General features: G+C 38.0%; 1 protein-coding gene across 1 annotated transcript in view; it reads right to left on the reverse strand.

The window, feature by feature from the left end:
* Window positions 1–418: 418 nt before the first annotated feature.
* The window catches only part of IGF2R (insulin like growth factor 2 receptor), a 110,821-nt gene continuing 86,191 nt past the window's right edge, over window positions 419–25,048 (reverse strand). Inside the window, exons 32-48 of the mRNA XM_063443608.1 lie at window positions 24,295–24,421; window positions 23,514–23,633; window positions 20,471–20,733; window positions 19,219–19,428; window positions 18,095–18,244; window positions 17,453–17,614; window positions 14,814–15,024; window positions 13,754–13,900; window positions 12,430–12,664; window positions 10,219–10,355; window positions 9,500–9,614; window positions 6,830–6,973; window positions 6,441–6,634; window positions 6,033–6,219; window positions 4,582–4,734; window positions 3,822–3,891; window positions 419–2,595 (exon numbers count right to left, since the gene is read on the reverse strand). Of these exons, the coding sequence (XP_063299678.1) occupies window positions 2,209–2,595; window positions 3,822–3,891; window positions 4,582–4,734; window positions 6,033–6,219; window positions 6,441–6,634; window positions 6,830–6,973; window positions 9,500–9,614; window positions 10,219–10,355; window positions 12,430–12,664; window positions 13,754–13,900; window positions 14,814–15,024; window positions 17,453–17,614; window positions 18,095–18,244; window positions 19,219–19,428; window positions 20,471–20,733; window positions 23,514–23,633; window positions 24,295–24,421 (3,012 nt within the window). The 3' untranslated portion in view covers window positions 419–2,208. The remainder of the gene's footprint in view (window positions 2,596–3,821; window positions 3,892–4,581; window positions 4,735–6,032; window positions 6,220–6,440; window positions 6,635–6,829; window positions 6,974–9,499; window positions 9,615–10,218; window positions 10,356–12,429; window positions 12,665–13,753; window positions 13,901–14,813; window positions 15,025–17,452; window positions 17,615–18,094; window positions 18,245–19,218; window positions 19,429–20,470; window positions 20,734–23,513; window positions 23,634–24,294; window positions 24,422–25,048) is intronic.

The raw sequence follows: 25,048 nt of genomic DNA on the forward strand, positions 1-25,048 counted from the left end.
CACACACAAAACAAAAAACAAAAAACAAAAATGTACCAAAGCTTGAATAGAAGAATTACTCAGTTATGTGATTAAGCCTAGTATTGATAGATGATGCAATGCATTCTCATTACTTTGGGTTTATGGACAATTATCTTTTCTGTACAAAAGGGGTCTTGCATTTGTCTTAAAGCATACAGTACAATATAAGAAAGAAAGAGATAAGAGACTGCAAAACACACAACAACGTTTGCTTTAAGTGAAGTAAACAGGAGCTCACATGAAAGTAGAGACATTTACATTTTTAACAGTTTTTTGTCCAATGTAAAATGCTTGAATGCTTTTGTCACATGTTTGGCTTTAGAACATAATGGAGGTTCTATAATGTGATTTAGTACTGTCTATCACTCAATATAAATTTAGGTTTGAAAATGTGAATAGTCTTTCTCTAACCTGCATCATCATATAATACAATGTAGATGTAGTTCTTCGTGATTTGGTTGCAAATAGTGCGTTCGTATTTTCAGACTAAATTGCAGAATAGTGTGTTCATTTGATGTGCATTTATGATTTATTTTTAAACGGGGAGAACTATTGATTTTACGTTGTACAGATTCTTCATATCCTGTCTGAAGACCTACCACTATTTTGATGCATACTTAAGCTTAGAAAGCAGACATGGATTAAATAAAGTATATACCCGGCTTATCAACACTTCTCATTTACATGTGCACAAATTGAATTTGCAATTCTTTCCGTTTATCGGTCATACAGCTTTGATTAACTACTGTATCACCAGGTTATTGAACCAAAACATTTCCAAATAATAGTTTCATGATGTAACACCATTCTTACGCTTAAATATATGGTTTCCTGAACTTAAAGAATTTATAGGGCCTCAACAAAATCACCTCAAAATGTTGGTTGTTTTTCTTTAGCTGTTGCTTTACAAAAGATATGGTTAACTTTTGGCAAACAAGCCGTTATGGACGGTCTTTCTTATGATCCTCACACAGAGCTCTATGGATGAGCGTTATTACTGAACGTGTAGTTAAAAACCGCAAAATTACAAATGCAACATATACAGAACCAAGATTACAAAAAGTAGTTTTAAAGTAAACAGACGTCAACATATTGCAACCAGCCCCACTGATTGCTTAATAAAACCCATCCAAATGTGCAAATTAAAGCTATGGGAAAGACTGGATTCCAATTTAAGATCATACAGCTTTTACTGGTCTGACAGACAGCAGAACCTATTCAGGTTTGTGGAAAAAGGTTTCAGATAAACATTGGGTTTAGAATTTCATTTGTATACTCATTCGATTGTGAAAAGTCTTTGTTTCGGTACATTTCAATACCTTTATTTTATAGTCCGATATCATGCACAGGACAGTAGCAGCTTGCAAATGTGTGTTTGTGTGGCCATGTATGATCTTGCGTATTTACTACAAATACTCTTGATAATTCTTCATTTAATGCTTGGATGTTTAACACAACATGTTGTATTTATCTTATTATTATGAAATCAACACATGTTTAAATTACAAGCCAGCTTGAAGCCCAGGTAGCTGTAAATATGAGAAGAGTGTATTTCACCCTGGCGCCTTGGATCTGTTTGAGTCAGTGAAAAGAGTTTATAATACCCTGCTGGCAGGAAAAACTCGCTGCTGTTCAGTCAGCCAACCTGAGTTGTAGTTCAAGTGAATAAATAAGGAGATATTGGAAACATCTCAGCAGTTACACTCATTGGATTAGTCACTGGTGGTGGAGGATCCAAGAAGCACTCTCATCTCGCTTTTAGTCTTTCCGATTTTCACCGATTACAAAGTGCAATCTATAATACAAGAAGTTACCAGCTCCCGTAGCAAAGGACAGAAACACCCAGAAACAAGATGCTTTCATCTCCAACAAACTACCAATGGAATCTTCAAAAGGAGAGCTGGGTGCGTTACACAGAGCTTCCAGCTAATTCTATATATCAGTGTAAATTAAAAGTCTTTTTCCCTGCATTCCCTAGAATAATTTTTTCCAAAAAGTTCAAAAAAATTGAAGAAAAAAAAAAAAAAATACAAATCCATTCTCCCCTGCGGAAAACATCTGGTTGTTACATATATTTGGTTGTAGTAGCTTTAGCTTTGTCCATTGAAATATTTTTCTTTTTTAATTTACGTTTTGTGTATATTTATTAGGCACAAAGGAATTAGGGAGAGGGAAATTAGGTTAGCTCTAGATGTTAAGCAGGTCCTCGTCACTGTCATCATGAAAAGAAGCTACGTTCCCGCTGTCTTTTTTACTATGGTTGGACCTGCCTTTTCCCGTCTTTCGATTAACACCGTTTGACATGCCAATCATGTTGTCATCACTCCCAGAACCGAAATGGCTCTTTGACCGGTTAGCATTCGCCTCTTTCATTCTGGCCGAATGAATTCGTACTTCCGGTACGGTGAGAACTTCGTCTTCACTGTCAAGGTCATCCACATGTAGTGATGTGAAGGTTCCAGGTGCGGCATGCCTGATGCTGCCATTTTCATGGTGTGATTTTGTGTGGTTCATAGACACTTCTTCTATGAGCCATTCCGTCTCGTTGCCATCAGCTTCTTCTTCTGTATTAATCTACGTGAAAAGAGGACGCAAGAAATATATATTAAAATATATGAAAATATTCACCTAATTAGTGAGCTATACAATACAGTGCTTCCGGTTAGGATCTGAGGTTTACTAGATATTTGTAGGCAGCATATTTAATGTCTCTAGATGAAGAAAACAAAACAAAAACACCATGCTCCAGCAGAGTATGCAAATCATTGCAGTTTTATTAGTATTAACAACCTTGACATGAGGAACTGCACTACATGGGGGAGCCAAAGCCTAACACATTTTAGACCCAAATGCCCTTGGTCATAGGAATAAGCATACTAGTTACATACACCTTTATGTACCCAAGACCCATATACCCCACCGTGGATGTCAAACTCGTCTCTTAGAGACACAGACTCAAAATTGCAGACAATATACAAAAAAAAAAAAAGGGGGAAAAAAAGAAATATATATTTACACAGAAAAACAATAAGTTCATATTAGAGTATAAATATACAAAAGGTATATATAAAGATACATTCAAAGTTAGAGTAAACTATTTAAGGTATTTTACTATATTATATTTAGCATATTTAAGGTTTTGCAGCGTTTCGCAATATACGAAAGCGCCTTAGCTAAGCCCCTTCATTGTATCTGTGATCCATAATGTGACGGGGTCAGTGTCTGTGTGTGTGTGAAGGAGTGTCTGTTGTACTGGGTTTATTGCATTTTGGTTTGTAATACTATGGAAATAATGGCAAACTAAAATGCAGGTTAATCTTAGAAACCAAATTTGCCTGGTATGGGGTACCTATTCTTCCACAGCCAAGTGTTGTGAGTGCACCAGGCTACGGAAATGCTGTTCAGACGAGGTACACCTGCACAGGCAAATATGATTTCAAATAACCTGCATTTGAGTTTACAATTAGTACAGAGAGAGCATTGTAAACTGAAATGCCATTATAGTTAGAATGTTGAGATGTACTGAGATGATTCTCAGAGAAACTGGTTGAAGTTTTAGCATGCCAGCAAAAACTGGAAAGAAAAATTTATTAATAAAGAATTTGTACAAATTTTATAAAATGCATTTTTTTTAAAGTTCATACAGAACTTGCTAAATTTGCTGAAAACGCTTAATATCAGCCTGGAGTGTTCATTTAAGACGTCCTTTGATGGAAGTATCCGACCAATAGCAAAAGAGTACAAAAACATGATCAGAGATCCTGGATAAGATTATGATAAGTTGCTTGTTGAAAGATTACCTTGCTGTATTTGTAGGACACATTAGAGCTTCTTCGACAGCAGTTTGATATCTTGTACATCACAGTTTCCCTAAAAACAAAACATACAAAACAAGTTAAACCAAATTAAGACATTTTTTTTTTTTTTTTTTTACATATTTTAGCATTAAAAACTTATCTTGGTGCTTGGATTAATAAATCAGGCAATATCTGCTTGAGATAAAGGAATTTTAAAACAAACCAAATAAACCAGAGACCAGTAGATGCTATGCTATAGACACAAAGGAGGAGATTTATCAAAATGATGCTGACACTTGTATATCTAAGTTTGGAGTAATCTATTAAATTTTTAATTTTTTTAAAATGTAATTTTTTTTTCTGCAGTGCTACGGATTTATCCTTCCTCTTTTGGCCAATTCGTGCACATTCATTCGTGACATAAACCTGTTCTGTTTCACTTCTCATTTTTCGGCTTTGCTAAATCGGATTTCTGTAATGTACATTTCAGCAAAAACATTTGATTTACAGTGAACAAAAATTTAGCTTTTCAGATTACTTTTAGAACTTTTAATATATATGATCAAAATAATGACAGAATCGAACAGTCACTGTTCAGAACACTTTGATAAATATCGCCATTAACCTTTGAGGTTTTTTTTTTGTTTGTTTATTTAAGCTATTTTTACATGACACCATCATATAGCTAGGCATGGTGCAAGTTCTGTATGACATCACAAGCATTCTAATGTTTTCGATAATATCTCAGGCATAGGAGGTTTACCTTCTTTCCTTCTTGTAAAGCAGGAGAACGGCCATACAAATGACAAGTATTACAAGTAGCACACAAAGAATGGCTCCCACTGCTTGACTTCGTCCTGATAGACCCTGATAGTTCTGATCTGTTCCTGTAGGATTGTTTTCAGCTCCCTTAGGGCTGCAAAGAATGTTAAAAGCAACACATTTAAAACCTACATCATTATATGGAAACTACAGCCATACATGAAATGTGAAGGCAATTAAAATCGGAAACCAAACTGATTTTATTCTAGTCTCTTCCACAGCCTATACAAAAACAATGTTTGATTCGGGGTTCATGGATTCCTCAGAAATCAGTGACAGAGCTCAGCTCAATCGTGTCTCTATCGTCCTCCCATAAGCCATATCTCTTCCTTTGAATGCAGAGAATAACCATATCCAAGTAAGACTGTGTCAAACAATCCTCTTCCAATGTGTCAAAGCTCTGAAGTTTATTTTGAAAGTAATGAGCTTCAAATTGTACACAAATATAATTATGATCCATTTCTAAGTAATTTGTGTCACATCTGGCATAGTTATAATCTTACTCATGCTCGCTTGTAAGTGTATCAGAAAGTGCAACTTAATTTATGATGTATTGCATACAGATAGGTTTGCTAAACATGACCATAAGAAGTTGCGACCTTGCCCTTGTTAGGTCTTCTAATGCCAGACTAGTGACTGAGAATTCGATTTTCTTTTGTTTGCTAGTGTTGGGAGTTTACTGATGTAAGAAACAATGTATACAGTAATACGTTTTGTAAATGAAAATCAAAAGAGAATAGCCAGACCTTAAATAAAAAATAAAATAAAAAATGCTCTTCGCAAGTGTGTACAGAAGGACATAGCTGAAACAGAACAATTCAAACCTTGGACAATGGGTCCTTTTGCTTGTGATTAGCAGAACTGGGCAATAAGCATTTGATAAAACTAAACTGCTCCATTCACAAGGATAGTACCAAGTTACAAAGAAACATCACAAGTTGATGGCATTAGCATAGGAGTACTTCAGCTTACTTTCAGCCCCCATTCTCTTATGTCTATTGGCCCCTCTTCACTTTCCTATCGTCCTTCCCATGTGTACCATCACTCTCTCTTCCAAGAGACTACCTTCCTCTATTTCCATTACCTGCCCAAGAGTTGGGTCATGGCATTGGTGGTACACTTTTTACAAACACTAATAAAGCATGACTTTCATGTATTATCAATGAATATAGATTGATATTTCTTTTGCTAGTGAATATATGAAGGACAGCTCACCATTACAGTCCATGTCCCAGAAAATGAGTAATGACATGTCTAAGGTCAACTAACTCTTATTTGTATGCAAACCAGATGTCAGAGCGATCTATGATGGTACGTACTAAGCTATGCATACCATATCGTTAACTATTGAACCTATGGAAAATAGCATGTTGAAATTCTATTTTAACTTACACCAAGGGACAAACAACAGACGTTTCCCAGGAGAACAAATACTGGCAATCTGTGGTTTCATGGAGGAACTCCGGGTGTCCTTCACCAACAGATGGACTGCACTGGAAGTACACTGTGGAGGTGGCATTTTTAGATTTATCTTTGCCACACTGTGAATTGGAAGTAAAGACAGCATCCAAGTCATCATCTAGAGGGAAAAAAAAAAATATTAAAAAAAATATGAGTTATTCAATACGAGCAGAAGCATCACCCAATGCTTTATATTCATTGGGGAAGCTGATGAGGCTGAATATTAACACAATTGAATATTTCACTATAAAGTACATTAATTTACCTTAATTTAGCCCTAAATAATGCTACCCACTTAGACTGGCTTGATTAACTCAAAGGGGGAGGGGAGATCCTTACCTGCAATGTAATATTTTACGTTGTTTGAAGAACCGACAGCCCTGGTGAAGTCACCGTTCATTTTAACTTGACATATACTGGCTCCTTTACATTTAGCATAAGGGACATTTTCAGATCCAGAAAGCTGGATTTGATACATATACTTATCATTTTGGGCACCGTCCAATCGAACATCACCAGTAACGTTGTAAGACCTGTAGGGAAGGCAATTATAAGAGATCTGTTCAATCTGCTTATTTTTCAACAATGTTTTAAAACACATGTTGAAGTCAATGAAAGTTAAACAAGACTATATACACTTATTAATAATAAATTAATTCCAGAAGAAAGAAAGCATGACAGCTACCACTAGGGTGAAAACAGCATTAAAGTGGCTTAGATTTACTCACTTATTATAAATATTGCTGAGGCTGATGTTCATTCCATTATCCATACGTATCGTACCATCTACCATCTCAACCTCTTGAGGAGTTATGGCACAGGCTGCTCGAGTTGGCCATATAATGCGATATTCACACTGCTCCTCATCGTATCTAGAACACAGGACACAAACATTCCATTTCAATGCATTTCAAGGTGTCTTGGGCAGCCTACAAGATCTTATTCTGGAAACGTTTTCTGTCAAATTGCTGCACTGAAGGGTTAGTCTGAGTTGCACACCTTTTTAACTATCCCTTGTGGATTGTTTAGTGCAGTGTTTCCTAACCCAGTCCTCAAGGCACACCTACCAGTCCAGGATTTAGGGGTGACACAGTTTTGTCTAAGGTGTTTTTTCTTTTTTTTTTCTAAAAACACCTTAGACAAAACTGGGTAATCCTTAAATCCTGGGCTGGTAGGTGTGCCTTGAGGACTGGGTTGGGAAACACTGGTTTAGTGGATATGCCTGCAACTGCTCAGTCTGGTCTATGAGAACAGATCTTAGGCTTCTCCTTTTGCCACTTGCCTCTATATATATTCATGAATATTTATCTTTTCTTCCTTGCACTGGATCGCAATAACCAGGAGCCACCATGTTTTTTCTCCTCTGCCTATGAGGTCTGCAGCTTGCCCTTGTGGGGGATTATTTTGACTGATGATGTATGCAAATTAAATGCAACCATTTAGCTTAAAGAGCAACTGTCACAACGAAATGTAAACAAATTAGAAAATCTCATCCCAACCTTTAGTATATGACAGGATTCTTCAGCCATATACATGTGCCTTTGGTCAGAAAGAGATTGAAAACAGACAGGTCTTCCCTGTTTCGCTATACACTAAAGAGACTGTTTTCAAACACTGTCTGAACCAAGGTGCATATATACATGACTAAAGGTTCCTGTCACATAATAAAGGTAGGGATGAGTTTTTCAATTTTTTTGCATTTGTTTTCACTAAATCCATTTATCTAAAAGAAAAAGCACAGTTAAGCTGCAGATCTGCTGTCTGCAGCCTTTGCAAACCCTGCTCTTTTCCCAATCATGGCTTTCTGTGGCTGTCCAATTACAGACTTCCTAATGCAGATCAATGAAAAGTCTTGAGCAAATGTTGCCTTTTGAGTTTAGCTCCACTGAGTGACCCAACCAGGAAGTCACATTAATAAATGTGCCAATAATATCCACAGAAAATCTACTCCTTTTAAAAAACAAAAAAAGAGAACACACTCTTCACACAAAGCACTTCAGCAAGCAACAAGTGCGACACTATGTGTAGAAACCATTACCAATGCAACAAAAACGCAGATGGGACCGTTTCATTTTGGTTGTGGGTTGCTGGCAAAAAAAAAAAATCAGGCAGACCTCTAGTCGACATACTTATATTCATATAGGCATTATCACTAGGCCATTGTCACGATTACTATAGGATCCAACACGCAGAACTATGTAAAACACAATGAACAAGGATAACGTATACCGGGCCTTAGAATGGCCGGACTTAACGTAAATAAAGAATGGTCAAAATCTGAGGTCAGGGACACAGAAAGAGACACAACGAGGCAATAAGCCAAAAGTCAAGGATACCAGAAATATGGGAAAGTCAAAATACAAGCCAAGGTCAAATACTAAAATAAACTCGAATAGGAATTCACTCTCTGTTAACCAACTAGTGGAAACCATGACAGGGCACTGACCAAATGCTATTTTGACTTTAAATAACCCTCTTAAGGCTCTGATTGGTTGTACATAGCCTTTGACCCCCAAAATGTGCATGTGCGTCAGCGACATATTTGTTGGACGGAGGCGGGGCTACATAGTTTGAGGGACCACAGCGGCCAGCGTTCGTTCGGGAATTGCTCCACTAGGGTGTTGAATGGCAAGCTGACATGCTTTAGGTAAGTTTTTTATTATTTTAACAGCATGACCGCAGAGATCGGATGCGGCCACGTTGTATGTAGGCACGGGGGACGTGACAGCCATTAACGAGTTTAGGAAAGTGTTTGGGGAAGGCTTTTTGCACTCAGAAATTTAAATGGACACTACACTTTGAGAAATCAAAAGGTTTATAAATCTGCTTAGTAAAATCTCCCAGCTGTCAAACAGACAATGAGGAGGATTTCCTGCCTCACTCACATTGAACTATAGTTTCTGTGTTGGTGTGTCCCAATGCTTCTTTGTAGGAAACACCTGATTTGAATAAAGTCATCAGTAATGACGACTTTAAAAGGATCAAAGCTGCAATGAGGAGATTCACCAGGAGCTAGAATAAAGGCAGGATCAAGTGATTTTAACAACACATTCAGTGCTGAAATGGGTGATGGTAATCTAAAGCAATTAAGGAAAACTTTAATTAAAATATCGTATAATATATCAGGGCTCACAATTTGAAGTCCTGTTCTTCTAATAAAGCGTTAAAATGTACTCACCACCGCAAGCCATAGCTTACTTACCAGGGTTGAATTTTTACTCACTAGGGCTAAATATTGACTCAAAAATTGCTAGTGGAGATTTTGAGATGTAGATCTCTCAAAATTTTCACTAGCGAGTAAAGATTTAGCAATGGCGAGCTGAAATTCAACCCAGTATGTGTATAATATATACACCCATATATATATATAAGCTTATTATCCTTGATGTTAAACTCACCTTTGAAGACTTGGTGTACCAACAGTTTTAGAACACGTTAACTCTAGCGTGGTAGATAGCCTTTTGCCTTTTGCACATGTATCTCCATTGGAATATGTCACATAGATTTTATTATCTGGTGAATACATTAAACCAATTCATTAGTGGGATAAAACAGTCACTGAGACAATTGTCAGCCAAACAATGTCTTAATTTAAGAATTAAAAGAAGAGGTCTATCCAACGTTGAATAATGAAAATCACAAGTTACAACTCAATACACTTAAAAAAAATAAATAAAAAAAAAATCCTAATAAATGAACCTAAATAAAAATTCAAAAACATTGCTGCATCTAAAAGAAAGGGCCAAAGATCTCAGGAATTTGTATATAGATGGTTCTAGTTCTCCAAGACTCTTATCAGCAAAAACTTTTTAGGAATCCTTAAAGTAAAGAATTCCATAAAGAATGGACCAAGCACTCGTTCAGTTAATCTAAATAAATCGTACAGAAGCAATTCACATAAAAAAATAAAATAAATAAAAATATTTTATATCATAGCAGGAAGAACATTTAAGCAGCTCTGAATTTAACATTTCAAATATTCTCTCTTTTTGGACTTTAAATGAGGAAATCTTGCAGCCAAACACTGATATGTAATAATAGAGGAGCAGAATTCAGATATTGGGTTGTACAAGTAACAGGATGCTACTATTCAGGACCATCTAAAAATCAGGTTTACCTTTCACACTAAAAGTCTGGGTATGCACCTGACCCAGGACCTTAACGGCTCCTAACTGGCTTTTCATGCACACACTGGAACTTCCTGTGCAACCGGATGGGCCCTGGTTCACACGCTGACAAAGGTTCAGGAAATAACTGTAGACACAAATAGGAAAATAGAGCTTTGTGAAAAAGGCAATTATTTTGTCTCAACTCTCCTCTTTAAATAAAACAAACATGTATGGAGCAGGTACAATGACTTTTCAAAAAATAAAAAAAATATTTTTACAAAAATAAAAATTGATTATGACAAATGACTATCCAGATGAAACTTATCTTTATCTGAGGTTCCTTTTTTCATGTGTGTGTTTAGTGGTTGCAATGGGGACAGATTACTTACATATAGAGAAATATGAGGTATATAGTAGCCCTTCCTATACAGCCCCACCACACCAGGGGGGACTTACCGTATATACTCGAGTATAAGCCGACCCGAATATAAGCCGAGGCCCCTAATTTTACCCCAAAAAACTGGGAAAACTTATTGACTCGAGTATAAGACTAGGGTGGGAAATGCAGCAGCTACTGGTAAATTTCTAAATAAAATTAGATCCTAAAAAAAAATATATTAATTGAATATTTATTTACAGTGTGTGTATAATGAATGCAGTGTGTGTATAATGAATGCAGTGTGTGTATATGAATGCAGTGTGTGTGTATGTGTATGAGTGCAGTGTGTGTGTATGTGTATGAGTGCAGTGTGTGTGTGTGTGTGTGTGTGTATGTGTATGAATGCAGTGTGTGTGTATGTGTATGAATGCAGTGTGTGTGTGTATGTGTATGAATGCAGTGTGTGTGTGTGTGTATGTGTGTGTGTGTGTGTGTGTGTGTGTGTATGAGTGCAGTGTGTGTATGTGTATGTGTGCAGTGTGTGTGTGTGTGTGTATGTGTATGAGTGCAGTGTGTGTGTGTGTATGTATGCAGTGTGTGTTGCAGTGGTGGGGGGGTGGGCAATTTTATTATTTTATTTATTATTATTTTAATTTTTTTTTTCATTATTATTTCTTCTTCTTCTCTTTTATTTAATTATTATTATTTCATTTATTTTTTCGTCCCCCCTCCCTGCTTGCTAGCTGGCCAGGGAGGGGGGCTCTTACTCCCTGGTGGTCCAGTGTCATTAGTAGTTCAGTGGGGGGGAGAGGGGGCTGCAGAGAGCGTTACTTACCTGTCCTGCAGCTCCTGTCAGCTCTCTCCTCCTCCGCGCCGTCCGGTCAGCTCTTCTGTCAGCTCACACTGTAAGTCTCGCGAGACTTACACTGGGAGCTGACCGAGGTGCTGAACGGACGGCGCGGAGGAGGAGAGAGCTGACAGGAGCTGCAGGACAGGTAAGTAACGCTCTCTGCAGCCCCCACAGCCCAAGTCTGTCTACATATCCTTGAGTGGGGATCATTCCACTTCACACATTCCAAACCAGAGCTGGATTTAAGCTCTGGATATTCCTTTACCCGTGACTACACATCTTACCTGTTATTCCACCAAGATCTCCCCTTACTGCTGTGGATTACTTTACTCTGGACTATTGCAGAATTACTTGGACTTTAACAGATTATAACAAGCATTATTTCATATTATTTGTTGTTTAGGCGCACCCTTCTCTTCTCTTTTCTTTTACCATAACCATTTAAGTAAACCAGATTTGTGATAGATTTTTCTTTAGAACAATATTAGATTTATTCCAAGCATTTGTGAGTATTCCCATCATCTCTGTGGGGAAATAATTTCAATCTTTAACACACTGCCTGATTTTAATAGATTTCAGGTACCATATGCATGTCTTCACTTTGAATACCTCAAAACTAACTAGTAACTTCTTTTTCTGAACAACTAAAAGAGATTTTAAATTCGAAGCAGTCGTCATACTGCAAATGATCTAAAACCAAAGACAGTGACACTTTATTTTGCGGATCCCTCTCTGAGTGCACATGTGTTTTCAGACAATTTACCTCCCAGCAGGCTATGTTAGTAAGATGTAGGCCCTAATTTTAGACAAACTAACATCATAAAATGGAGGCAGATAATGGTGCACTTCTTAATAATGATTAAACCGTAATTACTTTGGAGATGTACATTTTCCAATTGGTACATATTAAGAATAACATTTCATAAGCAATCAAAGGTAGATCTTTGGAAATGAATACATTTTAGGTAAGGCTTTTGCATCTGTACTCACACATTGCCTTCATGGGTAAAAGTCCAGGATCCTGTTAATGAAGAAAGCATTCTCAGGTCATAGGTCTTATGCTGCTCTATAAACTTGCACTCCACCCTTCTTGGGAGACAAACTGCTCGGGTCTTCCACTCGAATGTAGCCGAACAGCCCAATGTTTCACTCAACAGTACAGGACTTTCTTTGTCAGCACTTTCATCACATTTAAATAAGATGATAGATTGCCTCTGCTCAGTAGCTGGAAGAGAAGGATTTTGTGATTTAAAACAAGTAACTTTGAATGTTTAGATTTTAGCCATGCGTACGATACAACGAATGTTTTGGCAACAATCATCATTTAATAATCCTGAAAAGATAAAGGAAACTATTCATCCACGGTGAGTTTCAATGAAGTTGCTAGTAAAGACGAGTCAATTTGAATCAAGATTGTCCAATTATTAGATTGCTGCAGGATGGATTACTAGTAGGGCAGACCGATTCTTTTATTGTGGATTAATTATATGAGTCAATGTATGCACTAAAGTACTTTGGTTTTGTTTTTTTTTAGGTTAAATTATTAATAAAATAAAGCATACATTTTTGGAATGATATATATCATTTAAATATGTCAAACCTGGGGAAAGAAATTCAGTTTGAAGAATACAACACTAAACAGCTCGGTTTATTTTATAGATACAAAGACTGAGCCATGTTGCAATTTGTAGACATGGCGAAACCCAAATAATATTGTAAAGAGAAGCATTTACTAGCTTGGGTTCCAATCCAATAACTATTGCATATAATAATAATTATATAATAATTATTAATAATGCCAATATTGTAAAAGTAATCGTCACATCTCTGGAACTGATATCAATGAACTGAACATTGAAAACCTCTATAAATTCTATTATAGATTTTTATTTTCATGTGTTTTATCGGTTTACTAAAGATTTAGTAATTGACATTACAGCAGATTTAAATGAACATCCTCTTTTGTTGCTAGAGGCAGCTGCAATTTAATCAGGAGTATTAATTATTCCACTATATAAATGAATGTCAATGTTGGATCATGGACACTGGGCATGAGCAATCGGCAGTGGAAGCAGGGCATTTTGAGACTGGAAAGAACCAAATTGGATGGATGTAGGGAAAAAAAACTATTTGTTTTGGTTTTATATTTAGTAGTATCTAGATAACATTCGTCAGGAATATCAAGCAGAGGTAAATCATTTAATAAAGATCACATATGCCAAAGTTCTTCGTGTGCATGTGAGGTCGATTTAATTTCTTTCCCAGCAAACAAAAAAAAATGGATAGGATTTAAAAATGTAATTTTGATACTTACAAGCAGAACAAAAGCCCCATTTTCCATCACTGTCATAGTCTGAGGTTGTTGCACACCATGCTCCCGCGCGGTCTTGCGTAATGCATGTATTAACGGTCTTTCCCTTGTATTTGAATGGAAGGACACATAGATCCCCTTTATCAGTCACTGAAATTAGAACCAATAATGGTCAACATTAGAAACCTTGTCAATACATTTTCTCTACATACAAACATAAAATGTGTCCCTTGTGTATTCTTTAGTCTCAGAGGGTTTAAACAATATGTCTGCTGTAAATTAAAACAAAAAATGTGACTTCGCTGCTAAAATGGAATGGGTAAGCATGCAGTGGGGAATTAATCTCACCCACCTAACACCAGGTGGGACCTCAGGTTCCCCCTATTCACATCACTCAAATTGTAAAAGATGAGAGGCTAACTTTAAATAAAAAGGGCACACTACTTGGATGCATTGTGTCAGCAGCATTATTCCGTGAGCAGTCCAAAACTCACTACTGATGATTAGCCCCTCAACTCGCAAGGGAGATAGAGGAAATGGGGGAACTAAAATCAAGTTTTCTCCTCCTTATTAGGGGGGGTCCTATGAATCCCTGCTAATGTCCATTTTTAGTATTTTTTTTTTTTTTAAACACTTTGCCTATGGCCTATTTATTAGGTGTTAAGCTCCACATTTCCAGCGTTTAAGTACAATTTGACTGTAATTCAGTTTTTGATGAATACTTGGATTGAGATGCAGACTATTTTACTGCAGGGCTAATATTTTTAAACTATAGTCCAAAGAGGAAAAGAATGCTTCTCATGGAGGAGCATTTTTGTCAAAGTGCTTCCCTATGAAATGCATGTGACTAAACACAAGTCATCAATAATGATGATTTCACAGGAGGCAGATGAGGAGGACTCTCCTGGTGCTGGATTAAAGAGCTTACTGGATTTTATCCCTATGAGTGCTCAAATAGAGGGTACAGTAATCTAAATAATGTATGGAACACTTCAATCAAGAACATATATTTACATTTTCAGAGTTTTTTTAAATTGTGTTTTCTTTCGGAGAACATAAATACCTGGTGGGCAGGGATCTCCTCCTGCATACTGCAATTCTACAGTTTCCTCTTGGTGGAGATAGTTCATTTTCATCATCTTCACATTGCCAAAAGAATAGGAATCCTTTCCTGATACAAGGCATACAGCTCCATCACACTTGGCGGACGGAACAGTCTTTGCTGCCGAGCATACACCAATGTAATATGTTCCGTGGCCAGAAGTCGGCTGAGTCTAAAAAGATCAAGCATTACAAAATAGTTAGCGAAGGTTAAATAGATGTAAGCTTTAACCAAGAGGAAAATGAACAGCAGGAACCTTTATACATAATGCTACAGGTAGACATAGAATTATTTCACATAAATGTGGATTATGACAGTTTGATTTGGAATCAAACTATCGTCATCAACATATAGAAGGCCTGCTTGTCACTTGACCTTCAGTCTTTTTCCTGTCCTCCACAGCAGTTTGGAAGTTGCACACTTTAGCAGGCCAGAATGCTTACTTTATCCTCACCAACCCAATATTTTTGTAGGCTGTTCAGCCTCTTTTCCATGAAGACCCAGCAAATGGCACATGTGACAAATGCCCCTTCCCACGAACGTTTGCCACGGACTCTGGGAGGAGTGTGGAAGCCGGCCTCCTGCCCAGGTCTGGGACACCATTTGGGAGTTACTCTGATCAGTCGCCACGTACAGCTTTTTCTGGGTGCCCCTGGTTCTGCACTTTCCCTTCATACTAACGGAACCGAATGCTGGCTCTCTGGCCGCTTGCATGAACCATACCCACGAATAGTCCAAGGGGTACTTAGCCGCGACTGCTATGGAACTAAATTCAACATGAGGACTTCGTGGGTTCCCTGTCACCTCACCGGGACTTAGCCACGAATGTCATGGAACAGTTTTCAGCATGAGGTGACCGTGCAGTTCCCGCACAATTTTGTTCGTGGTTTTGAACCACTTTGCAATTCGCCAAGAGAGCGCTTTTTGGAGGGAAGGTGCCTGAGACTAAGGGCAACAAACACTACCTAAGAGCCAGGCGGAGCACCACTTATTGCGGCCACAGGAGCTCCCGAAAGTTGATCGTCAAAAGCACCAAACGCCCTAGAACTATTTTGGGCATAGGACCACCTGTGCGGCTGGTCAGAACCTTAACACGGTGGCATTTCCCCTACACTTCAGGGATCTGAGCACTTTTCTGAGAACTTGGGCACTCAGATCAGGGCTATTTAAAGATGTCTTATTTGTGGGGTTATTTTATGTTAATTTGATGTTTTGGGGTATTTGTATGTTTTTTGTTGGGCTCTCTGTTCCTGGGAGATAATTAGCTTACTGGTCTTTAACGCAATTATGTCCCAGGCCCAGAGATTCCAGGGAGGGGCTTGTGCTGAATACAATGGAGACCCCCTTCCTGGGGTCTGTGCATAAAAGGCAGAGTTTGGATAATTAAAATCAGTTGTACTCCCAGAACTATGTGTCGTCTAGTTACTGGGAGGGGAAGGACTATAATCACTGCTTAGCACGTTGTTCCAGCTCTTGGAGGATTAGGCGGGGAAAGTCCTTGTAAGGACTAGAGTTCCCAGGACTGTGTGTCGTCCAGTCCCTGGGAGGCAATAGAGCAAGTTCCCTTTCCTGTTCCAGTACAGAGAGACTCCAGCAGGACCCCAGTCAAGTCACGGTGACTGGGGCAGAAGCCGCTGAGGTTTTCCCCTGTTCCAGCTAGGAAGCGGTCCTTGGCGGAGGTACCAAGCCGGGGTACAGGGAGCTCCGCTACAGCACATATGCAAAGGTGACTCCCTGGGTGTACTTATTTTAGTTATTGAGAGTCAGTCCTAATTTTTCTACTGTACATGGGATGCAGAGGGAATTCTATAGTTTAAGCATATCAGGCTGCTAATTTGTAAAATCTCCATTTGCCAGCAGAATACAGACCCGCAGCAATATGTCGGCTATCATCATGGCTACTTTGTTGGTTCATGTCTCACGTAGAGCATCAGTAAATTAGATGTCTGGGAAATATCATTAAAGTGGCTTCTGTTTTTTCAACATCCCTTTTACTTGCTATTAGGACATTCTTATAACAGACGGGTCACAAAAACCAAAACAAACTTGAATGTGAGCATGCGTGTCTATCAACAAGGTGCTTTTTATCAAGCCACTAGGTCAAAGAGCTCAAACCAAGTATGCAGAATCACCACGTTCTTCGCTATTGCTTTTGTTTTCTTGCAACATGTGTGTTTACAAGACATTGCATTTGGCAGGGAATCCAAGCACTTGCACATGCAAACAGCACTATAAACCTGACTTGCCAGCATCTTATGCAGAAAAGAAAATATGAAGGTCATCAATTCCGCTGTATATTAAAATCCAAAACGTGTGTTTTATGTGCTCTACAACAAGATTGCATTTAAAAAAAATATATATATATATATATTATTCACACCAGCGTTCGTTCCCTACATATGCACAAAAACCTTGAAAGTCATTCAATATTTTTCCTGATAGGCATCTTTTAAAAATAAGTTTGTGAAAGTCGTCATAGAAAAGAAACCATACTGTCAATGCATCTCTGACATTAAAATAAAACGACATTATTGAACAACTATAGATTACCACATTTGACCCATGTGGTGCCTTCTAGCACTATGGACTTCCATGCTTACCTTGTATTCACCTCCTTTAAGGCTTGATAAGCTAAATGTGTAATTAAGGCGCTGGTCAGTCAAAGAACATTCTGAACTGGTGACTTCATCTGGACAGACTACTGGCGTTTCCCAGTCAAACACAAAACTGCAGCCAGATGTTTGTACAATTCTTGGTCTTCCCTAATGAAAACATAAAATAGAACTTCAGATCGAGAAAGTAGTATAATAAAATGTGTAATCCATAAGCAACCACTTAAAAATAGGTAACTTTTGGCACCCCAAATGTTGTGGACTACATCCCCCATAATGCTGGCAAAGCATCACGGGAGGGGTAGTCCAAAACATCTGCCGTTCCGAAGGTTGCCTATGCCTGCTCTAGACTATATCTCTCTGGATCTAAAGCAGGACCAAAAGAGATGAAGAGTAACATGCAAATTACTTTCCGCGTGCGCGCGTACACACACACACACACACACACACACACACCCCATTTCCAGTTGATTAAAATGCAAATCCTCTTTACTGAACATCAAATTAGGATTTGCATTTATTTTAGACTGAAAGTAGTATCCACTTGAAATTAAGGAAACTTTTAGAACTACATTAAAAGCAGCTATTATTTGTTGGTACATGTGCTTTCTGGCTGTGCTCAGTACTTACCAGATCGGTTCCAACCTTACAACGAAATATGATGACAGAAGAGTAGTTCATGTGTGGATATATGGCACATGGTGTTGGACTTTCCAAAGTAACGAACACATTCAAAGAAGCTTCGCTGATTTGAGGAGGACTAGGTGTGCGACCAATGTCCTAAACAGAAAGAAAGCAAATAAAATCTTTATGGTTATCGTTAAAAGTCATCCAATGAGTGCACACAATAACCAATAAGATAACAATTGTCATAAATGGGCAATTGTCAGGTATGAGTGTGGGAAATTGCGATACACAGTGACTCGATGTAACACAATCATGGAACTGTAGACAAGTTTAGGCGGCTTCTAGTAACCAGACATAGGGAAAAAATAAATCTGAAATGTTTATGGGGGGGGGAAAAAAAAAATGTACCCTTGCTTTGTGCACAGTTAAAACAAAGCTGCATTAAAAGCCACGATCAAAGTGTACACGCTTGTTTATGCATATTCCCATGTTGCTGTATATGTACTGCTTGTGATGTCTTGTCTTGGAATAAATAAAGAATAAAAAAACAAAAAAAACAAAGCTGCATTGCTAAGCATCTACCCATACTTATCTGAAGTGTCACACTCGTTAATCACCATGACTGAATTCACAATCAATACTGCATTAAATCAAATCCATCCTTGCTCTCTAAAGGTGGGTGAACAGGTGTGAACTCATTCTTGTTTCCATCTGTGAGCTCTCAAGACTTCCTCCACTGCTCCCATTTTTCGGTTCAGTCTGGTCTATTTCCCCCTCTTTATCCTAACATGTGCTGAGAATCTATTGAGGACTTCTGAGAAACATACAACTGGTACCTGGCCCTTTAAGGTTTTCACTGATATATTTTGTATTACTGTATCATTTTATTTAGTGAATTTTATTTACTGCAATGTCAATTTTTTGACTGTTCATTGCCTTGATTTTATATATATATATATATATATATATATATATATATATATATATATATATATATATATATATACATACATATAAATAAATTTATTTTTTTACTGCACCCTTAACAAGAAATAAAAGGAAAAAAAGAATTTGTGATGAAATGCATTGTCCCTTCAATTTATATAGAAAGACAAGGTTTTACTTACAAACGGTTGTCCATTAACCGGATCCATGCACACGTATGCTCCTGGTGGGCACTTAACATCTTCAATTTGGTTTAAAGGCTCGCATATATTGATGTAATAATCAGACGGGTCTTTCTCTGTACCGCTTTCCTCTGCTTTAATATATCCCACATGCTTGGTCAAAGGACTTAGGTCAATAAGAGAGCTGCCATTCCACACAGAACACTTTGTCTATTAGAGAAAGAAAAATAAATAAAGACCTGAACATGGTGCAAACCGGAATTGGTTCTGAACTTTATGAGAATCCACAAGAGAACTAATAAAACACAACAAATTAACGTCTGATGGTCAAACTAAATTGTTGGTGCAACAGAATACTAAATACAAAATAAAGAAAGATAGGGATGTTTGGGTTGCTACTAAAATGCTTTCTTTTACGGTATCCATTATATTTATATTCAAGTTAGTTTGTTTGTTTTAACAAAATGGCATGTTTAGAAATGCCTAGTCTATTTCATAGCTCTCAAATTTACACCAAAATTCTTAGTGGAAAGGCAACAAAATAATTTGTTCTAGAAATAAACCAGTTAAAACTAGAATCTTTCTTGCAAAAAAAACAAAACAACCTATTGTTTAAGAGATAATGTTTTTGAGGATGGTCTGGTCATCTGGAACTGATGCAGTGTGAAGGAAAATTTTCATCAAAAATCACTTTCATTTTAGTTTACTTTACTCGACTGCCCTGTGAGCACCCATTGGTGCCATTCACAGTTTTTTGCCTTCATCACATCTTCGCATTGAGGGCTAATTTAGCACGACTCCTTGACACAACTATACCACACTCTACAAGTCTATTTCTCATCCCAACTCTGGCACATCCTCTGACTTCCTCTGTATCTAAACATGACTGGCATACTTGATGAAACTACCATTGTATCCTTTATATAAAAAAATAAAAATAATAATAAATAAAAAAAAAAATTTGATTCATATCACCTATGCCATACATATGTTTCCAATTGATTATTATTATTAAGCCTATACCTGCTGCCGTCGCATTGTAGGCGTTTATGTTTTTTTGCTGCTTATCGGCTGCCAAATCTCACAAGTAGCGACAGGAAGTTACCGGCTGCCACTACTGAAATCCAATCCAATTCCCTTATTATCTATAAGAGGTGCTACCCACTAAACTTGTTTTTGACTGGTTTACAAACCAATGACTTTTGGTGAAGTGGTTATTGAATAATGCAGTCTTAAGTTCAGTTTGCTGTACCTTGTACTCGCAGACCAGTGGTGTGTGCCAAGTAAAGTACCATGTGCAGGTTTCCTCATCAAAAGACTCAGGGACGGGATGGCTGCCCATCATGGTGTCTGAACCGCAAACAAAGTTAAAAACACTCTTGTGCTTCAGAATGCTGTTTGCACTGCACACATTTCCATCTTCATAAACGAGACTCAAAACCTGATCTGTGTATGTGATTTTATCCTGAGACATTCCAGCGCTAATGTGCTTACCACCTTCAGTGACACACACACCTGTTGGCAAGATTTAAAAAAAAAAAAAATGAGATTTTTCCCTGCTTGATAAAATATGTACATTTTCTGTACCTGTAGCTCACAATAATAAAAACATTAACAACCAATATATTATCAGCCCAGTGATGCAGATGTAAAATGACAGATCAAATTTGTATCTTGTAATAGCTTTTTTACTGGACTAACAGAATTTTGTAATGACAAGTGTAGTGGAGCTCCCTGTACCCCGGCTGGGTAGTTCTGCCAATGACCTCTTCCTAGCTGGAACCAGGGAAAACCTCAGTGCTTCTGCCCCATTCGCCGTGGCTTGACTGGGGTCCTTCTGGAGCTCCTCTGTCCTGGAACAGGATAGGGGACTAGCTCTATTCCCTCTCAGGGACTGGACGACACACAGTCCTGGGAGCTGTAGTCCTTACAAAGACTTCCCCCACTGAATCCTCCACGAGCTGGAACAAGATGCTGAGTAGGGATTAGCCCTTTCCCCTCCCAGTAACTAGACGATGCATAGTTCTGGGAGTACAACTGATTTTAATGAGCCAAACTCAGCCTTTTATGCACAAACCCCAGCAGGGGGTCTCCACTGTATTCAACACAAGTCCCTCCCACGAATCTCTGGGCCTGGGACATAATTGCGTTAAAGACCAGTAAGCTAATTATCTCTCAGGAACAGAGGGCCAAACAAAAATATAAAAACATAAAAAGTACCCCAAAACCTAATAAAAACATAAAGTAGCCCCACAAATAATACATCTTTAAATAGCCCTGATCGGAGCGACCAAGTTGTCCAAATAATGCTCATATCCATGACGTGTAGGGAAAACGCCACCGTGTTAAAGTTCTATGCCCAAAACAGTTCCAGGGCATTTGGTGCTTTTGCTGGTCAACGTTTGTTCCCCTTAGTCTCAGGCACCTTCCCTCTAAAAAGCGCTCTCCAGGAGGGTTGCAAAGTGGTTCAACACCCCAAAGCAAGTTGTCCGGGAACCACAAGGTCACCTAATGCCTAAAGTCCCACTGAGGTGACCGGAAACCCACAAATTCCTCATGCCGAAATTAGTTCAATAGCGGTCGCGGCTAAGTACCATTGAAGACTATTCATGGGTTTGGTTCATGCGAACTGCCGCCAGAAAGCCAGCGTTCGGTTCCATTCCCATGAAGGGAAAGTGTTGAACCAGGGGCACCCAGGAAAAACTACTAATGGCGGCTGGGTAAGGTAACTCCCAAACGGTGTTCCAGACCTGGACCATAGTTGGTGGGCAGGAGGCCGGCTTCCACACTCCTCCAGGAGTCTGTGGCAAACCTATGATGGAAGGAGTTTTTGTCACAAGCTTTCGGGAGGACCTCCCTTTCTCAATAAAAAAGGTATTACAAGATATGAATTTTAGCTGTCATTTTACATCTGCATCACTGGACTAATACGGCCACAATCTCTACTTTATCTCGATAGATCAATATAGATAATACATTGCTAAACACAAATACATTCCAGTCAAGCCATAAAACCTGCTATTCCCACAGAAATCTCACTTTAACAGTGCTCTCACTACTGCAAGGGATTCTGGGTAGGCATATGCAAATGAGCTCAACAAAAAACATATTTTTGCCTCAGAATTTCACTTTATACATGGATTCCTTGAAGTATGTGTGTGCTGTATACAAAAGCTTTGAAAGACAACTCAGGAAGAGGAGCAAAGCCAGTGAACCACTCATGGACAGCTGTTTCATTGTTAATGCAACTCATCAGCATGAGGTTGGTTACTGGCTTGTTACGGAGGCTAGGCGTTACTCGTAAAGTACATACCAATAGAGTTGTGGTGGGGAACAAAGTGTGGTCCACGCTTTTTTCCCCCACCACAACTTTATTGGTATGTGTAGAATATATATATATATATATTTTACTTGCTGTAAATTTTCCTTTTTCCTAGCACTAGCTGCAGTACAAACCTGTGGGTTTGCCTCCATTACTTACCTTTACAAGCAGCACACGGACTAGAAGCCATTAAAACAAATTAAATATGCAGGGAATGGCATTATATGAAATGTCAATGAGATTGTTCTTAGGAGGGTTTCTTCCCTAAATGGGCAACAATGGATGAAAACGAAAACCTTTGAGAAGGTTCCATCAGAACTGCCAATAATTGTTCTTCTAATATTTCTGCCATCTGCCTCAAAGGGAAATGATTGTGGAAAGCAGACACCCTACAAGCATTCCATTGCGGACCATAAACATAGTGAAGACAAGAGCAGCACTCTAAAAGAGAAAGGACTAGAAACTCCCAGGGAGCAGCCACTGTGACCCCATTTTCCAATTCTGAATAAAATAAAAATGTGAATGCTATAAAAAAGGGCCTGTGCTGTACAGGGACAGGCAAGAACTTGGGTGTTTGGTGTTTACATATACAGTGCTGATGGGTGGTGTTTGGGGTGTTTCTCTGCACATGTAATTGTTTTGGGGACTTTTGGTAAGTGGAGGCAAAACCCATAGATTCACACTGCCGCTATCTCCATGAAAAATGCAGGATTTAAATAATCGTATAGCAAGACAAGATTAAACAAAGTATTTAAAAAATAAATCCTGATGACCTACAGTCAAATCTGCAGATATTTTAACTTGCACTGCTTGTGAATGGCAACAGAGAAGCAATATCACAGTGATGGGTGAGAAAATTAGCCAAAACGAGCAAAGATAAAATATTCCCTATTAGAATAATGATATGCCTGGCAGCCAGAAAGAAAACAGTCTTACGAACGGTTCCAAAACAGGCCAGTTAAATGGTACTTACCAACTCCATCTCCACACTCACTCTTAACTGCACCGCAGATGTTTAACTTAATCGTTCGTTTGTGGTCTTTTAGAACATAGCCATCATTATTTGTCAACGAAGAAAGATCAAAGGAGTGACCTACAGGAACAAAAAAATATATGATTTGCATGCAGGTAACGAATAACACTTTTCAAAATCATGCCCTTATGAGCACGCAATTGACAGCAAGGATGTTCTTTAATCCTTGTGTCAGAAAAACCCTCTCGTAGATCATCCAATAAAATGTGTACAGTATATGAAAATACAGGATAAAATTAATAAACATATTTCCTCCTAAATGTACTACTACACAAAAACATTCTGTTGTACAAGAAAGTATGAATCACCCCATATAGTCTAATTTTATACCATTAGTATATATATATATACACACATATTATATATATATATATATAGTTTGCACGTTCTTATGTGTGAAAATTAATAAATGAGAATTCTGATTTATAAAACAAAAAGCCACAAATCTCTAGCAAAGTTAATCACTAAATTGAGAATTCCCAGTGAATTCCAAAATGTAAGGCCAATATAGCCGAACTCGAGAAATTCTCTAAGTCAGCTATGCTACCAGTTCAGCTGCTCTGGCCGAAAATTTGAAATTCACTTTGATTTCTTACTTTATTGAATAACGCTGTGAGTAGGTGGCATTTGGACATTCTAGTTGTATTTCATTTAATTGTATTGTTAAATGAAAGTCACTACCCCAGCTGGATCCCCTAACTGAGCTCAATGCAGTCCTCACCTGTAGCAGGGTTAGATGTTCGGCATTTATCCTGTGATTTGCTCTTTAGTGGACAGGCTGCGGCAGTGATCCAAAGGAAGTTATACTCACAGGACTGCAAGGCAGTTATGAACTGAGGTTTGCTATCCTACAAAGGAAATTACCATTATACCAAAGATTAATAAGAAATTAAACTTAACTAGGAGTCTAGAAATGATTATATTGTCAGTTTTAGAATTATACACAGATATTCTTATTACGAAACAAGACAACATAGTTTTAGTGTGTACTACAAAATAGTAAATAACAAAATTAATTGAGTTACTTTTTTGATGGTGTATATGATTGTTTTTTTAAGGGACAAATATCTTTTTTTAAAACTGCATTAAAAGAGTATGTGTGAGAGTTTTCATGTTCTAACTTACAAGGCCGGGCCTGGATTTCTGAGATAAAGTATTGCATAAGGCATTATAAAAATTCCGCAGGATACTCCGTGTACAGATTATTCGCCATACCACATACATAAAGCAGGCACTGATACAAGTCCATAAAAACTACACACGAATATCAGATCCAGTACAGGTTTCAAAAGGAGCTTCAGGTCAAAATGTCATGAGATCTTCATTATTTAAAATTGTCATTACATTTTCAATAAAATTAAAAGTATTCCTGACCCTATAGTGTTAAAACCACCATCTAGCCCCCCTGGCCTCCCTAAATATAGTAAAATCGTACTTGTATTTAAGTCTACAGCTGCTGGCAGAAGTGGTGGTCT

This window comes from Pelobates fuscus, chromosome 2 (genome assembly GCF_036172605.1).
Source record: "Pelobates fuscus isolate aPelFus1 chromosome 2, aPelFus1.pri, whole genome shotgun sequence".
Taxonomy (NCBI): domain Eukaryota; kingdom Metazoa; phylum Chordata; class Amphibia; order Anura; family Pelobatidae; genus Pelobates; species Pelobates fuscus.